General features: G+C 51.7%; 2 protein-coding genes across 4 annotated transcripts; one reads left to right on the plus strand and one right to left on the minus strand.

The window, feature by feature from the left end:
• The first annotated feature begins 241 nt into the window (after nt 1-241).
• Nucleotides 242-12,145, plus strand: BTBD18 (BTB domain containing 18). Of its 3 annotated transcripts, XM_038405476.2 has the most exons (4): nt 242-397; nt 914-1,046; nt 4,377-4,545; nt 8,573-12,145. In XM_038405476.2, exons 3-4 carry the CDS (start codon nt 4,419-4,421, stop codon nt 10,642-10,644), a joined length of 2,199 nt encoding a protein of 732 aa, XP_038261404.1. In that variant the 5' UTR covers nt 242-397; nt 914-1,046; nt 4,377-4,418; the 3' UTR covers nt 10,645-12,145. The 3 variants fall into 3 exon arrangements, with proteins under 3 accessions (XP_038261404.1, XP_043371946.1, XP_043371947.1); XM_043516011.1 differs by lacking the exons at nt 242-397; nt 914-1,046 and adding an exon at nt 8,098-8,110 and having other exon boundaries at nt 4,380-4,545; XM_043516012.1 differs by lacking the exons at nt 242-397; nt 914-1,046 and adding an exon at nt 7,961-8,110 and having other exon boundaries at nt 4,412-4,545.
• SELENOH (selenoprotein H) lies at nt 12,113-15,987 on the minus strand. The gene is made up of 5 exons (XM_038405491.2): nt 15,854-15,987; nt 14,997-15,160; nt 14,493-14,638; nt 13,801-13,918; nt 12,113-12,698 (listed from the first exon to the last, which is right to left on the minus strand). Exons 2-4 carry the CDS (start codon nt 15,152-15,154, stop codon nt 13,818-13,820), a joined length of 405 nt encoding a protein of 134 aa, XP_038261419.1. The 5' UTR covers nt 15,155-15,160; nt 15,854-15,987; the 3' UTR covers nt 12,113-12,698; nt 13,801-13,817.
• Nucleotides 15,988-17,019: the final 1,032 nt, after the last annotated feature.

Genomic DNA, 17,019 nt, shown 5'->3' on the forward strand with positions numbered 1-17,019 from the left:
TGGCTTCAGGCTTCATGTCGTTCTGGTGGCCAGGGTGGGCACTGACTGGCTGGGGACTGGCATCTGGGTGGGACCTGGGGCTCCTTGGCTCACGGGCTTGAGATCCAGCAAACTCCCGCTCTCCCACCCGCCATTCTCCTCAGGGGCAACGGCTCTCTTCGAACTCCTCCCGCCAAAACACCTCCTCCGCTGTGATTGGCCGGAGGGTCTGGCCAATGAAAAGGCTGTTACTGGGCTCGGCGGGGAGGAGAAGCCGCGTCCCCGCTGGGGGAAGGTTCTATTGGGAGGCGTGGCGCGCGTGCGGGCGCGAGGGTGGGGCTCGCGCTGAGTGTTGCAGGAGCTGGAGTTTGCAGCCGAAGCAGCGCTAGCAGTAAAGGGGTGCTGCAGAGAGGGGACGGTGCGCACCCCGGGCACGGTTCAGGGGGTGGACGATTGGGGTGCAGGGAATAGAGCATGCCTCAGTCGGGGGAGGGAAATGGGCCCCCCCCCGTTAGTGTGTGTGGGAGGGAATGGAGGACCCCCTTTGAGTGTGGGAAGCTGTGAGGGGAAATGGAGCTCTCCTTAGTATGTGTGTGAGGGGGTGACTCTGGGGGAATGGAGTCCCCCCTTGTATATGAGAGGCAGTTGTTCGGGGGGATTGAGCTCCCTTAGTGTATGGGGGCCAATAGTGAAGAGGGAATGGACCCCCTTCAGTACAGGATCTGGGTGGTGTACTGGAATGGAGAAGGAATATGGATCTTTTTGGAGAAGCAGGGAATGGTTGTGAGGGGAAGCCCCTTGCATGGGTTGCAACTCTCTGAGCAATGTGTTGTGTATTTGGAGAGTGCGGGGAGGGGTCTGTGACCAAAAGAAGGTTGGGATCCTTTTGCCTCTTACGCTGAAACATCCATGTTTCTTATCTGTGTCTTGGCAGCACCTGTCCCGTCTCTGGCTGGGTCCCATCCTCAATGCTGCCATCTCACCTGGGTGGCTCTTAAGGTTCCTAGTGTTTGGCAGCCCCCAGCTTTCCAACATCTCTGTGCACAATCTATTAACCTAAATAACAGGTACCCCATTACTGTTGCTCCCTTCCTCGGCAGGGGAAAGGGCGGGGGGGATCTGGGTGGGGCAGTTTATCCACAAAAGGAAACAAGCAGAGGTGGGTGGTAACACACCAGTGTCTAATTACCTCTCAGCACTGAAGGTGCCTGACAGTAAAATGTGAGGGGAGCTTAGGACTTGTTTGTGTTAAAGATTTGCTCCAATTACAGACACGGGTAGCTGCACTGGTAAAGCCATGAGAGGAAGGATGCTCTAGTAGTTAGGATGCTCGGGAGACGCAGGTAGAATTCCCTGCTCAGCCACAACCCCCCCCGTGTGACCTTGGGTAAGTGACTTAGGCTTTGTATGCACTACAAGCGCTACTGCAGCACAGCTGCGCTGCTGTAGTGTAGATGCTTACTACAGCAACAGAAGGGTTTTTTCCATCGCTGTAGTAAATCCATCTCCTCGAGGCGGCAGGTAGATTGATGGAAAAATTTTTAGATTGCCTTAACTATATCTCAGGGGTGTAAATTTTTTATACCTCTGAGCACCATAGCTAGGTCGACCTAAGTTTTAGGTGTAGCCTCAGCCTCATTTTGCCTCAGTTTCCCATCTCTACAATGGGTTAACCTCACAGGTATATTGGGAGGCTAAACACAATAAAGATTGTGAAGCAATCAAATATTGCTGTGATGGCGGCCATGTGAGTACCAGGGATAGATAGTTTGTGCAGGTAGAGCTTCTCCCTGTTTTGAGACTGTGGAAAGCTGAACCAGCAAAAATGGATGCTTATAGTGGTTCGCCCTGCCTACAATATCTACACTATCTGTCTGTCCAGGGCTTGTCTACGTGGGAAAGTCTTGTGAGTTATACTGATATAGTTCTATTGACATGTCCTGTGTAGACTCTTATTCCTGTATAAAAGTGGCGCTTTTTTTTTTTTGGTTTAAGCATAAACACCTTCCTAAACAACACAAGCTAAACTGAACAAAGGGCATCCTTGCACCAGAATAAAGTCATTGTCTACACACAAATGTATCAGTTTAACAATACTGGTATAGTTAAAGTGATATAGACCCCTTGTGTGGATGCATTTATGCCTAATGGATAGAGCACTGGTCTGAAACTTTGAGAAATCTGGGTTCTATTCCTGGTTCTGCCATTAGCCTGCTGGGTGACCTTGGACAAGTCACTTCACTCCTCTGTGTCTCAGTTTTCCAATCTGTAAAATGTGGCTAATGATACTGACCTCCTTTGAGATCTACTGACGAAAAGCACTGTATAAGACTGCCTATTAGTATACCAGGATAAAAGTGCTTATAGCTATTCCTATATGGGAAAGGGAATAAACTATACAGGGAGAACTGCATCCATGCCAGGTATTGTCTTGGTATAACTATGCCAGTTTAAAAAAAAAAAAATCACACCCTTGCCATGTACAAAAACTGTAGAGCAGCCCTTAAAGTGTACACCAGTTGTAATTATATAATTGGTATAACTATGCTGGTTTAAATCCACACCTTAGGATACAGCAGAAAACTTTTTCTTGTAGTCAAGGCCTTAGTTAATTACACAGCCTCCATCACTTTAGGATCTGAGCACTTTTAATGTGTTTGTTCTCACAACACCTATGTGAAGCAGGGCAGTGCAATTGTCCCTATTGTATTGGTGGGGAACTGATGCACAGAAAGGCTAAGTGATTTACCCAAGGTCACGCCAGGTGTCTGTGATAAAGCAGGGAATTGAATTGGGTCTCCTCTGTCCCAGATGATGAGAACCTAAACTGCTGAATCACCCTCATGCTCTAGAAAGGGGTTTGAACTGGTGCAGCTACATCCATGGCTGTTAATAGGGCACATGGTAACCAAAGCCTTACTGTGACGGCAGTGCTGGTGGAAATTTCAGTAGCCCTGAAAACTGAAGTCCAGGGGCAGCCCCAGTGCAGGCTTCCCACAGTGCCTGTCCTGGAACTCGTGACCTAGACTGTATCTGCACTCTTGGTCCAGGCGTGGTGGCAGCAGCAGGAGCATTATTGTAGACCTGTTTGCATTTTTACCCCTGAGTTATCAGACTTACTTCAGAACAGAGTCATGATGGTGGCTGACCTTAGTGCTAGGGCCACCATTGCTAGGGCCAACTGAGCTGTGGTGGTGTTAGACAAATGGTGGGAGAATTGCTTTCAATTCAGAGTGTAGATGAGGCCATATAGGGAAAGGTCCATATCCTACTTGCCAGTCTCACTGAGACAATTGAGCATTGCAATGATGGAGCCATTCTCCTGGTCCCCGATGCCCTGAAGCCAGCTGTTCCCTGCCCCAACCTGGGGCTGGTTTGGAATCTGCTCTAGAGAGGAAGTTCTCTATCCCATTCGCTAATTTCCCAAACCAAATCCTGACCTGAGGTGGGGTGAGAGACTCCATGTGACAGTCTGTGAGCTATCCAGTCCCCCCAACCCTGAGCTGGATTGGAATCAGTGCCCATTGGTGACTGACTCCCTATCCATTTCCCCAATCCTCTGAGCTGGCTGGGTGGGTGCTAGTGACCCAGAGGTGACAGGCTGTGTACTGAATTATGGAAAAAATATCATATTTCACTACCATTCAATACACTTTTCTGTGAGAGTCTGTGATCCGTGCCCCCTGCTAGTTAAATATATCAATAACACTGCCTCAGGAAAAGTAGCACATGGATAATACATAGATTCCAAGGCCAGCAGGGACCATTGTGATAATCTAGTCTAAGCTGTATAACACAGGCCAGAGAATTTCCCTGAATTAATTCCTATTTGAACCAAAACAGATCTTTTAGAAAAACATCCCATCTTTAATGAAAAATTGCCTGGGATAGAGAATCCGTCACAAGGCATAATAAGTTGTACCAATGGTTAATTACCCTCACTGTTAAAATTGTCCACCTTATTTCCAGTCTGAATTTGTCTAACGTCAACTTCCAGCCATTGGAACTTATTAGATCTTTGTCTGCTAGATTGAAGAGCCTTCAATTATCAGATTTTTGGTCCCCAGGTAATTCTCATAACCTGTGATCAAGTCACCCTTTAAGCTTCTCTTTAAGATAAATAGATTTTGCTCCTTGAGTCAGTCACTCTAAGGTGTATTTTTCCAATCCCTTAATCATCCTTGTGGCTCTTCACTGTCTCCTTCCCAATTTATCATTGAGCCAGGAATACAATAGTTTATAACAGTCACTGTCCTTCCAGGGGCAGATGGCTTGGCAGAAGCTTGCATAGGCTCACTTCCTGCCTCCAGTCTTTCACTTTTAGGAGTACTAAATCCACCAAGGGTGCTCTGCTAGAGAGAGCCTGCTGCGTTTCCAGGACTGTGTTCCGTTTGCAGGGAATCTGGTGTCTTTGGTAACAAGAGGGAGGCTCTGCTGACATGTGCTCCCCTGTGGCCGGTTCTAAGATTCTCTATCGGAACTCCCGCCTCCTGCGCGTGGCGTTCCTGCAGCTCCATCGCCAGCAGAGGGCAGATGTATTCTGTGACGTCATCCTGCAGGCAGAAGGTAACCTGAAAGAGGGCAGCGGATTGGGACCCAGTTTTCTTGTACCTGGGGCTGAACTGTCACCTCTCCTGTGCTTGTGATTTGATGTACATTTCCATAGAATATTAATTACACATAAGTATATAGTTACATTTGAACATATAGGGCACTGTATGTACGCTCAGCCCTTAGCTTTGCTGTTTGCAGTGGCTGTTGTATCATAGGGGACTGTGATACTGATGCGGCCTTATGTGATCATGGAGCAGGTCCTCAAAGAATCAATCCTGAAGCACTTAGAGGAGAGGAAAGTGATCAGGAACAGTCAGCATGGATTCACCAAGGGAAGGTCATGCCTGACTAATCTAATCGCCTTTTATGATGAGATTACTGGTTCTGTGGATGAAGGGAAAGCAGTGGATGTATTGTTTCTTGACTTTAGCAAAGCTTTTGACACGGTCTCCCACAGCATTCTTGTCAGCAAGTTAAGGAAGTATGGGCTGGATGAATGCACTATAAGGTGGGTAGAAAGCTGGCTAGATTGTCGGGCTCAACGGGTAGTGATCAATGGCTCCATGTCTAGTTGGCAGCCGGTGTCAAGTGGAGTGCCCCAGGGGTCGGTCCTGGGGCCCGTTTTGTTCAATATCTTCATAAATGATCTGGAGGATGGTGTGGATTGCACTCTCAGCAAATTTGCGGATGATACTAAACTGGGAGGAGTGGTAGATACGCTGGAGGGGAGGGATAGGATACAGAAGGACCTAGACAAATTGGAGGATTGGGCCAAAAGAAATCTAATGAGGTTCAATAAGGATAAATGCAGGGTCCTGCACTTAGGATGGAAGAATCCAATGCACCGCTACAGACTAGGGACCGAATGGCTCGGCAGCAGTTCTGCGGAAAAGGACCTAGGGGTGACAGTGGACGAGAAGCTGGATATGAGTCAGCAGTGTGCCCTTGTTGCCAAGAAGGCCAATGGCATTTTGGGTTGTATAAGTAGGGGCATAGCGAGCAGATCGAGGGACGTGATCGTTCCCCTCTATTCGACACTGGTGAGGCCTCATCTGGAGTACTGTGTCCAGTTTTGGGCCCCACACTACAGGAAGGATGTGGATAAATTGGAAAGAGTACAACGAAGGGCAACGAAAATGATTAGGGGTCTAGAGCACATGACTTATGAGGAGAGGCTGAGGGAGCTGGGATTGTTTAGTCTGCAGAAGAGAAGAATGAGGGGGGATTTGATAGCTGCTTTCAACTACCTGAAAGGGGGTTTCAAAGAGGATGGCTCTAGACTGTTCTCAATGGTAGCAGATGACAGAACGAGGAGTAATGGTCTCAAGTTGCAATGGGGGAGGTTTAGATTGGATATTAGGAAAAACTTTTTCACTAAGAGGGTGGTGAAACACTGGAATGCGTTACCTAGGGAGGTGGTAGAATCTCCTTCCTTAGAGGTTTTTAAGGTCAGGCTTGACAAAGCCCTAGCTGGGATGATTTAACTGGGACTTGGTCCTGCTTTGAGCAGGGGGTTGGACTAGATGACCTTCTGGGGTCCCTTCCAACCCTGATATTCTATGATTCTATGATTCTATGATAGGCGGCGCTGATGGGCTTGATTTGTTTGGGAATCATAAGTAGAAAAAGGTCTGCACAAAAGTGGAAGTACTTCCAAAGAGGTTTTGCAAATAGCAGCCTTCCTACATGGCGCCAGATATCTGTCAGCAGACATACTAAGTGTACATCCTTGATTGGAACATTGTGAGACCATTTTATACGAACTTTGCCCTCAGCTGCTTCATGTTCAGCTGACAACTTGAGCATATTTTGGTCTGTGAAAGTCTCTGACTCATTAATCAAACTAATCTTGAAACTTCCTGATTTGTTAAGCATGGGTGCGATTGTCTCACTAGTATTTTTAAAGTGTCTTGTTATTCTGTTGAAACTTCTATTGGGTGAGCGGAAGTTTCAAGCAACAGCCTCCTATCTCATTGCATCTATAAGCAAGGTCCCCATGGCTCTACAAAGTTTAATTCTTTTAATATTAACTGGAAGTACTGTCTTTGTCTGCTGCTAAGAAGAAGTGTCTTGGGAATGGCATCCTTCGAATTAGTGAGGCTTCCATATGTTTCCCTGGCCCTTTGTTTCAGAATCTGACTTTTGCAGATGGTGCACATAGAGTGTGAACCAAGACCCAGGACTCTAGTGAACCAAGACCCAGGACACAGGAGTGTGTGTGTGTTTGGGGAACATGGCCATGCATCTCACTGTCTTGCTCATACTGTATCTTGTTTGTGTCTGTATGTAAGGAAGCTTTTATTCCTTACTGGCTGGTAGCTTTGGCTGAGTCAGGGTGGAACTCCAGAGACACACAAACCAGCTGTTCTTTAGCTAGAGACATGCCTGTCAGTCTCTCACTGAAATGACATTTGCCTCAATGTGCCAGTGCTCAGTGTCCTCTTTCTGGGGTGTTTTTTGAAAGAGGAAATTACATGAAAAATAAAATCCTTCCTTTAAGATAATATCCTGGTTGAAGACTGAAAACTCTGAAAACTGAACTGAAAACTCTGGCAGCATTGTACCTTCCCCTATAGTTCTCCGCCCCTTCTGGAGGGGAGGGTTTGGAGCAACTTCCTGGCTGCACATCACTGCTGCTAGCTGTCTCTTAAAGAATCAAAGATGGGTGCAGCCAAGGTGGCCACCCTTAGAGTATTCCAAGCTGCTCTGAGTAGCAGTGCTAGAGAGAGGCCAGGTTGTGGGTGCTGGCAGGAGAGGCACCCAGAAAAGTGGATACATTCTCAATAAAATCCCAGCTCCTCCAGGGCAATGGAGGGCCACAGGTCTGTCTGAGTCTCCCCTTTGTGGATAGTCATGAGACTGCTGGATTGGACCCAAATCTTTGGACCCCACACGCTTTCCAGCCCATTGGGTCTGGGCAGAGTCCAGACACTCTAGGTCTAGCCTCTTAGGCACAATCCTGGGGCACAGATCTCATCCGGTATCCGTCTTTGGGATGTGGGACCCTGCAGCCCAGCCCCCAGGACCAGTGTTGAACCACCCAGGCCTCCCTAGAAGCTTATGCATGCTCTCCCCAGAGCCCCACCCTCACGGTGGCTCCCTTGCATAGTTTCTCTTCAGGAACCATGTGCCATGGGATAGAAAAGGAATATAGAGAAGTGTGGGTGGCTTGTTATTTTTAAAGGAAGCAGACAGTTTAATTTTATTTAGAGTGGGGTTTGTTAGTTTTATTTGGCTGTCGATGCAGTTAACTGGAGCAGTGGAAGGAACCTCAGAAATAAAAGCATCCCCTTGAATTACCCTCCCCCTACTATTAAATGGAAGCACTGTCTTTGCTACTAAGAAGTGTCCTGGGGAGTGGCATCCTTTGCTAGGGGAGGGGAGGAAAGGCTGGAGAGGGGGCCATGGAGATCTGATCTCTCCACAGACAAAAATGAAACCACATCCCAGCATAAGGACGCCGAGTTAGAGCTGCCTCAGGAACCATAACGCAGTGTTGCCAACTCGTGTGATTTTTATCATGTCTTGCAATATTTGGTGCTTTTCTTATCGCCCCGGCTGCAGGAATTGGAAGACAGTAAGAGAATCTTTGCTTTAATTTTTTTTTAAAGTGTTTCTAGACTTCCTTGTGCTTGTGGAGGAAAGCTTGAAAAAGTGAAGCAAGGACCCCCGAAAGTTTCTGAAATCAGAAGGCAAATAAACGATATTAAGCCAATCTCAGGACTTTTGGGGTGGGGTCCAACTTGTGATTTTTTAATTTTTGGGGGTTGGTGATACCACGGCTTTGGGGTAGTTAAAATGTGAACTGCCCTTCTGCATAAGTGAGGTTTATTACTACTGAATAGAGAGAAGCTGAGCCCAACACAGAGCAGGGTTCTTGAAAGGATGCATATTTGGGTACAGGAGCAGCACAGAGCAGGCCAACCCAAACCTAGGAAAGCACCCATTGTTAAAGGGGTTGGAACAGGGTAGTAATAGCTAATGCAGTAGCAGAGCCCAGCTAACCTATGACGCTGATGGTCCACTCCTTTGTTTGCAGGAGAAGCTGTACCAGCTCACTGCTGCATTCTCTCCGCCTGCAGCCCCTTCTTCATGGAGTGCCTGGAGAGGCAAATGCCCTCCAAGGAGTGCAAAGTGGTGCTGGAGCTGCGGGGTCTGAAGATCGGGACTCTGCGGAAGCTGGTGGATTTCCTATACACCTCGGAGATGGAAGTGTCCCGGGAGGAGGCCCGAGATGTCCTGGCTGCTGCCCGGCAGTTCCAAGTGGCAGAATTGGAGTCGCTGCAGCTGGAGGGTGGGAAGCTAGTGAAACAGGTGCTGGGTCGGCGTTTGAACCGGAAGTGCCTGCAGCCGCCCTGCCTGGCTCCTATCTCTGCTAGGGTTGTGCCGCAAGCCTGCCCTTCTGCTCCCACTATCCCACGGACATTCCACCCCCTGATGGCAGGCAAGCAATGTACAGCAAAGCCCCAAGGGGATGGCGGGGTACATGCCAGCAGCACCATTAGTCAAGCGGAGAGTGCCAAGTATTGGGCAGCTGTAGTACCTCAGAACGGGGGAGCCCAGTCGGGGATGCAGGGTGCGGTGGCTCCCGTGCAGCCAGTGGAGACTGGGAACGTGAGAACCAAGAGCCACTCCTTGGGCTTAGACAGGAGCCTTGGTGTGAGGAGCACACTGGGCAAGGCTGAAGGATCACAGGGTGAGAGGAGCACTGAGCAGGCCTTTCCCAGCAAGGGCTGCACCACAGACTGCTCACCACTGCCAAGAAAGATCAAGCTCAGCCGCCTGAAACTGCCGCCTCCCCCCAGTGCCTGTGCCACCAAGGCACCCCCCACTGTAGCACCTGGCAAGACCCCCGCGTCCATCCGGCGTCTCTGGCGACAGAAGACCCCAGGTTGGGATGAAGTAGGTGGGCCAGAGCAGGCCAGCCCCTCTTGCCATGGCGGGAGCCTCCCTGTGCCTCCAAAGACAAGCAACAGGAAGCGCAGCTCTAGCGCATCGGCTTCTGGCTCAGACACTGCCCCAGAGGAGGGGCTTGTGGGTAGCGTGAAGCTCAGGAAGGTCGTCAATGGGAGTTGCTGGGAGGTGGTACAAGAGCCATCAGCCAGGGAGCCCAAGGGAGTCCCAGTGACGATGGGAGAGACAGGCACCTCCCATGTGGCTTCCCCACCCAGCTCCAGACCGCACAAGTTTACGCACTGGCCAGAGCTGCCAGGGACATGGGCAGCCAGCTCCACTGAGTTGCTAGCTGGAAGGTTGGAGGCTGTGCTGCTTCCTGAGCAGGTGACAGTAGAACAGGGGCCTTCAGATGGGAGAGAAGGCTGCAGGGACCCTTATGAGCTGGACATGGCGGCATTGGAGCCCTTGAGTGAGAATGAGGAGTTTGGGGACTCAGCGCCGCTGGAGCAAATGCTGGACCTGCTGCTATCAGGCAGTGGCGTGGAGGGCCTGGGCACTGCTGGGCCAGGAGGGACAGCAGGCTGTGCCCCTTCCACGGGCCCATCACATGGGCCAAATATGACACCCGTGGGTGCTGCTGCAGCAGGTGAGGAGGAGTGGCATCCCCCAGAGGTGCAGTTGTGGCCAGAGTGGGATGACCCAGGAAAGGGGCCGCTGCCAGGATGGGAGGTGGGGGGTGGTCACTCTGCCCTTAGCACTGCAGATGGGGATCCCCTGGGGAAGCCTGTGGGTGGCCATCTTGTACCCAGAAGGGTTCTCTCTAGCCGTCACCACCCCACCTCGTTCAGCCCAGTGCCTCTGGCTCCTGCCAGCCCCCAGACTCCTCAGCACCCTTCGCTGACAGTTGGCAGCAGGGAGGCTCAGTTGGGCCCATTGCCCCATGTCCCTACGGAAGATGGCATGGGGAAAGGGCAGGGACCCTGCACTACCCAGGCTGCTAGGATGGAGACAAAACTTCAGCTTCAGGCACCCTGGGGGCTGCTCCGAAGCAGCCCAAAGCATGGCTCTTTGGACCATCAGCCCCACGACAGTCCGGAGGGCGACGAGATTGACATCATGGTCGGCGCTGAGGAGGCACTGGTAACTGCTGGCATCACCTGCGTCAGGCCTGACCCCTCCTCCGAGTCTGATGAAGAGGTGGACATTCTGAACTAGTGGCCACCAGGCCTGGTCTATAGCGGAGGGGGAGGGAGTCTAGCCTATGGGAGCCATCACAGCCAGCTGGCCACTGAGATGTAGCTGCCATAGGTGAGACTGACTGTGGAAAGCTGCTAGTAACAAAATGAATCAGGTTGTTGGAATGGGGAGCTCTGCAGACCCTGACAGTGGGAAGAGCTCTCCCACCGCTAAAGGGCTCTGCAAATGGGGGACAGGGATCAGTTGGAGGGCACAGCTGGGGTGAAGCCAGGATGGAGGAGCAGCATTCTTTCCCCTACCCTCCCATTAATTCTGGAATGGGGCTGAGTCACACACAGGGAGGTCACTGAGATTTAAACCAATGCGCTGGTCAAGTGATGACGCAGTAGGACTGAGAATGGCGTGGCCCCAGTGTTACCTACTTTGTTGCTGGAGCTCTGCTGACCTCTGTGGTTGAATAATCTTAACGCTGCTTCAGTTCCTCTGAGCAGCCTGTGTTTAGAGGAGAGGAGGCTGGAAAGAGAACAGCCCTTCCCAGTCATCTGGAGCTTCCCCTCTGCCTGTGCTGGGACAGAGGGCTGCACATGTTGAAGAAGCCTTTCTTGCTGTCACAGCCACTATCAGACCCACTGATATTTTGCTGATGTACAAGGTAGAGATGTGTGGGTGCAGAGAAAGAAGGGAATGAATCAAATGGTGGAAATATCAATTGGGGGTGGTAGCCAGCACCCCTGCACGTTGTAGAGTCTCTTTAAAGGTGACGCTAACAGTACTCTCTCACAGGTGCTATCAGCTAACACTCCCACCTCCCAGTGCTAGGACCCAGGATAGGCCTTGCCTAATTGTCTTAAGTTTCTTTCCTGCCCATGTTGTGCATTTAGCTTAAGCTTTTTCCTCTACATTTATGTACATAAACATCTTAACCTTCCTAAGCCTGGCCCTGGGGGGACAGGCCACAGATGCTGGTGGAGCACCATTAGGAGCTCCTAAGGCTGCAGCCAGGACTCTAGTTTTGCAAAATATCTGGCCAGAAGTGGTACCAGCCTACCTGCCTCAGCTATGGAGTCATGGCTATCTCAGGAGCAAACTCCACTCCTGCCTGGCAACGTAAAAGCACAGGCCACCGTCCCTCATTTCCCATTATCACATTGCTGCCCCATTAACCTGTTGTGCATCTCGTCCAGAGTTGATGGTCTCCTGTTATGATCCCACTGCCCTCCACAGCACATGTATCCCTCCACTGACAAAGAACACCAGCTCCATAGTTACTTAGTCCTCATCTTCATGTATCACTGTCCTAATGAGAACATCTGTTACCCTTAACATCCACATATATTTTCACCCCCCACCCCCTCTTGGGAACCATGTGAGCTTTGTGCCATGCTCCCTCCACTTCTCTCACTGCAGGGATTGGCCACCTGCTCCAGCAGCCCCTTAGGCAATGGAAAATAAAGGTGAAAGCAAGGAGAGCCTGGAGTGTGAGAGGGTGGGGCTTGTTTGAAATAAAGAGTTTGTTGGATTTGCCTCTTGTTTGTTCTGCTGGATTGGCCCTCTGTTACGTGGACTGCACCTGCTTTCCTAGCCATGCAGTGCAAGCTGCCATGAGCCATTTCCTCCCTCATGCAGGGAGCAGAACACCTGGTGAGACTCCTAACTGAATGCATGAGCATGTCCTTGAGTGGGGCTCTCCACTGCTGCCTGCAGGATGTTCAACATAGGGGGAGGAGGAGAAAGTGTAGTCCAGCTGACTAGCCTGCATGGTGACCTCTGAGCTATCACCCCACCTTGCTGCCACTTACAAACGTTTTTTTAGAAGCTTTATTACAAAAAAGTCTAACCACAAAACAGTGAAAGATGATCCCCTAAGGAAGGCCAGAGGATGGTTGTGGGAGCAAAGCGAAGAGCAAAGCAGAAGCGAAGGACAGAGTGGCGGCATCTGGCCCACCACTCCCAGTGGGAAGAGCTGCAGTATCAGAGACATGACTGAGGTTGGCCATCGGCCCCCCCCACTGCATCATGCCTCATCATGGATGCTCTGGTCCACGCAAGGAATGGATGGGTCCTAGACTCAGCTGCCAGGATGAGAGAGAGAGAGAGAAAGGTGTCAGCCCTGGCTGTTCACACAGGAAAATATAGCCACCTCACTCCTGCACTAAGCATCCAGTCATTTGGGCCCCAAACTGACCTACATTAGCCTTGTTAGCTAGAGGCAGCCACACTGAGGTCACCCTTAAGCCAGTGACAAACCTGCCAACTTAAGGAGTGACAGCTCCTTGAGAGGAAGGATGGTCCACAGGTCAGTGTAATAGCCCAGCACTTGGATTTTCAGGTGTGTTGTGATGCCCTCAGCCCCTCAGATAAAGGGCTTCCACCATGGGGAAGAGACCATGCAGCATGTGGATGGGGTTTCTGCTTAGCAGTTGGAATACAGAGCATGGCACTGAAGCACCTGCCATGCCCTCCCTGCTTACACATACCTACTACCTCCTCCCCATCACAAGCCCTTTTTGATGGATCCAGACCTGCTTCCAACTCCAGGAAAGGAGACACTCCACCCTCACAGGAATAGCCAACACAGCCTGGGCTAGGTTTTATTCTCTAGGTGTTCTGGGCTTGGAATGGACCGAGGCTCCAATGACAGTGGCATTCTCGCATCCCTAGCACTAGCCTGCCGACAAGTTCAGCGTGTCCAGTTAAGGCAATGTGCCCCGTAGCAAATATTTGATTAGACACGGGTGCAGAAATGACCACAGCTGCATGGAGTCGGATCTTTTAGTGACAACCATGTGTTTCTGTTCCCATTAGCCCTACAGAATCACCATAGCTTAGAGAGCGCAAGCTGGACTCTATTCCTTGTGCATTATCTGCTGGCCCTGATGCTAGGGCTCGGCTATGGAGGGCAAGGAAGTGGCTCAGGGGTTGTTCACAGTGTAGTTTGCTCTGCAAGACCTTTATGACTGGCCATAATACAGGAGAAGGAAAGAGCCCAGCTTGACTTGGGGACCCCCAGGTGGTGCCGGCAAGTAAAAAAAGTGCAAGCTGAGGGGGTTTGTGCTGGAGTCAGACAGACACACGGATCTCAACCACACTAATTGTTAGTCACTTCTCCCCTCCTCCCTCTGATTTAGGGGCCATCCCTTCTGCTAGTCCAGTCTGGGAGCAGGAATAACTCACCTCTGTGTAGCTCTGCTTTAGACCAAGCTGCTCTTAAGCATGTCAGCCACCTTCTCTGGCTCAGGGAACTTGAGCTTGCGAGGTGGCCCTTTCTTAATGCCGCTCCATAGCTCCACCGCTGCAATCCAACAACAAGGCAGGGGTGGTTACATGTGGGATGCTACCTATTGGTTTGTATTGCAGTAGACCCTGGAGACCCCCACTGAGCGAGAGATGGGGCCCCTATTGTACCAGACGCTGCACAGACCTGCCCCCAAGTGAGTTCAGGGGTCCCCATTGTGCAGCGCCTGGATACAGACTCCCACTAACCGAGTTCAGGGGCCTGCCAGTGTACCAGGCACTGCACAGACACCCGCCACCACAATTAAAATCAGGGGCCCGCACTGTACAGACCCCTAGTGAGGCACAATCTCTGCCCCACAGAGCTCTGAACAGTCAGACAAAGGGTGTGAGAAAGGGATATAACATATGCCTTTAGGAACCTAATCATGAAGTAGCTCACCGCATGAGGAGCTCACCACATCAGCCTGTGCCAAATTGGGCAATCTCACAAAGCAACATGTGGGCATCCCTACCCCAGCGTGCGGTCACCCAGGCACTTTTCCCTGGCACTGCCCTGTCCTGGCTCTCCCCTGCCACCTCTATCATTGCACCCTGACTGAGTACTGCTATACAGAAACTCCAGCACTTACTTCTTCCATCCTCCTTCACCAGGGACACCTCAAAGCTGTTCCTGCGTGGTGTCTCGGGGTTGATCTCCACCACCACATTGGCAACGGTGCGGCGCAGCGCCTGGCTCACGGCGTCGGCATTGCGCCCATAGACTCGTCAGCTCTTACTGCGGGGGAAGAGGGAGTGATGGGGGTCAGCAGGGCTGGCGATCCTGCTAGCGGGCCTCTTGCAGAGGAGTTAGCTGAGCAAACCAGCAATGCCACACTCTCAGCACAGCCCTGCCTCATCCATGGTCACATCCCCCAACTCAGTGCATGTGCCCCTGCCCCCCAAACCTGCTCCCCCTCTGGAAGTGTGTCTGACTGATTCCCCCCCAGATAATCCTCCCCTTCCTTCCCACAGACAGGTCCCCTCCTGCCAGCCATTGGCACCCATCCACCACCTGAGCATCCTTGGTGCCTTCCACAAGAACATAAGCCTGCTGGGGCTTAAACACCCACCCTCTTGCACAGACCAGGACTCACCAATGCTCAATAACCACACGGGGTCCAAGCCCCTGACTTCCCTCGCCCCTTAACCTCTTTGGCCGTGTATTGGTACCGCCATTTGCCTTCACATCCTCAGAGTTCACAGCCTTTGCCTCAGGCTCCTTTGCCTTCCTCTTCCTCCCTTTGGGGGCCATCGTGCTCTGGGAGAACAAACAAGAGTCCCTTACCATGCATCTCTGGGTATTTTTCAGTCCAGATCGAATGTTTTTGGAACAGATCTGCTCTGGCCCAAACAGGAGTTAATCCAGGGAAGTTCTCTGGCCTGTGTTATTCAGAGGGGGTCAGGATACATGATCACAGCGGTGCCTTCTACCCTTAGAGGCAGGACCACAGGCCCCTTCCACGCAGCCATAGAAATAACTGGGGGGACCGGAGAGTGGCACAAAGTGTAGAAAGTAAAGGAGTACTTGTGGCACCTTAGAGACAGAGACTTTCAAGGGACAATGAAAACCAAGAGGCGGGGGGCGAGAGGACTAGAACAGCAAGGGGTGGGGGAAGATAGTGCAGGGCAAGGTCAAGGGGCACCAGCGTGCGTTTGCAGGGCAGGACTGAGGGACACCAACAAAGTGAAAGAGGCGATGGCCAGGACTAGATGGACCAGGAGACAGGGCGGACTCGAGGCGCGCTATCAGCAGGACGTTGGTAAAGCACCCCCCAGCACCTACTTCCTGCAATTGGTACCAGTAGCGTCTTTCCTGAGCATCCCAGCGTTGGGGGTCTAGGCGGAGCAGCTCCCCCCGAGCAGTGGAGCCCAGAGGCCAATGCACCAGCGCCCCCGAAGGACAGCACAGACACGGGCAAATGAGACCTCCCCAGGGACAGACACAACCTACCTTCTCCCCAACAAGGCCACAACAGTGAATCTCAGCGCAGCCACGCGGGCCAGCCAGCCAGAGGAAATTGTCCTGCTCCCAACCATTTGACGCCACAGAGAGGGGGAACAGGGGAAAATAAAGGTGGGAAAATAAAGGTGCATCAGCTGAGCCAGCCCTGCCTTTGTCCCCCGTACAGCTGAGCGTGATCAGAACCGCTTCAGGATCCAGCCAGGACAGTGCTGTAATGAAGACACATGGAGCGGTTTGTGCTGCACAGCCTCCCCCCCCCACACCTTTCTGCAGGATGGTTCCTGCCCGAATTTGTTACACAACGTTCTGAATAGTAATAAGGCTTCTTTGCAGCCAATCAGAGCTCAACCTGGGCTATTGAGACTTGGTGTCTGCGTAACGCCTGGGCCCAGCTCAGCTTCCCCTCCCCTCCCAGCGCAGTTCCCAAGGCCTCAGCTGGGACTCCAGCAACACGAGCGTGTAGGGCTGCCAGTGTCCCGCGGGGACCTCGGTGCCGTGAGCTTCTCTACAGCAGTGCCAGCAGGGACCTGTCCCAGCTCCCGAGAGCTTCCTTACAGCAGTGCCCATCAGTGACCTCAGCACTGTGAGCTTCTTCACAGCAGTGCCCAGCCAGGACCCATGGAACATGAGTTTCCCTACAGCAGTGTGCAGGAGACACCTCGGTGCTGCAAGCTTCCAAGCAGTGCCACCAGTACAAGTTTCTTCACAGTAACATGCACCCGAATACTGTGGCCATGCAAGCTTACACTCAGCAAAGCACCTATAAGCAGCAGGGGGCACTTGGGCTTTTCAGGTGCACGAGACCCAACCTGGTACAGAAGGGCACCGTACAAACAGGCAGCATTGGCCTGTTGCCTTGGCCTGCTGGTGGTTCTCAGCACTGAGCCATTGCCAGTACAGCCCTTCCATGGTGCAAAGGAGTCCTGATGCAGGACTTTCAGACCACGGTTTGCAGCCTAGCCCAACACCCTCTCTAGAGCCTCTTCCTCCCACCCACAGATCAGAGCAGGGCCAGTCCCACAGGGTAGGAACCCTTCAACAGCTCTTCTTAAACTGGAGTGCAGCCACCACTACAGAGCCATGACACTGAACTCACCTGCAGCTGGAGGCAGCTCCCTGGACCTAGGTCTGGCCTGCTGAGACGAGCAATGGCT

Source organism: Dermochelys coriacea, chromosome 6 (genome assembly GCF_009764565.3).
Source record: "Dermochelys coriacea isolate rDerCor1 chromosome 6, rDerCor1.pri.v4, whole genome shotgun sequence".
NCBI lineage: Eukaryota > Metazoa > Chordata > Testudines > Dermochelyidae > Dermochelys > Dermochelys coriacea.

Excerpts from the sequence above, each read along its gene's own strand:
- BTBD18 (XM_038405476.2), top strand. The coding sequence starts at position 4,419 with ATGTGCTCCCCTGTGGCCGGTTCTAAGATTCTCTATCGGAACTCCCGC. Across the intron at positions 4,546-8,572 it reads CGTCATCCTGCAGGCAGAAG|GAGAAGCTGTACCAGCTCAC; the intron begins GTAACCTGAAAG and ends CTTTGTTTGCAG.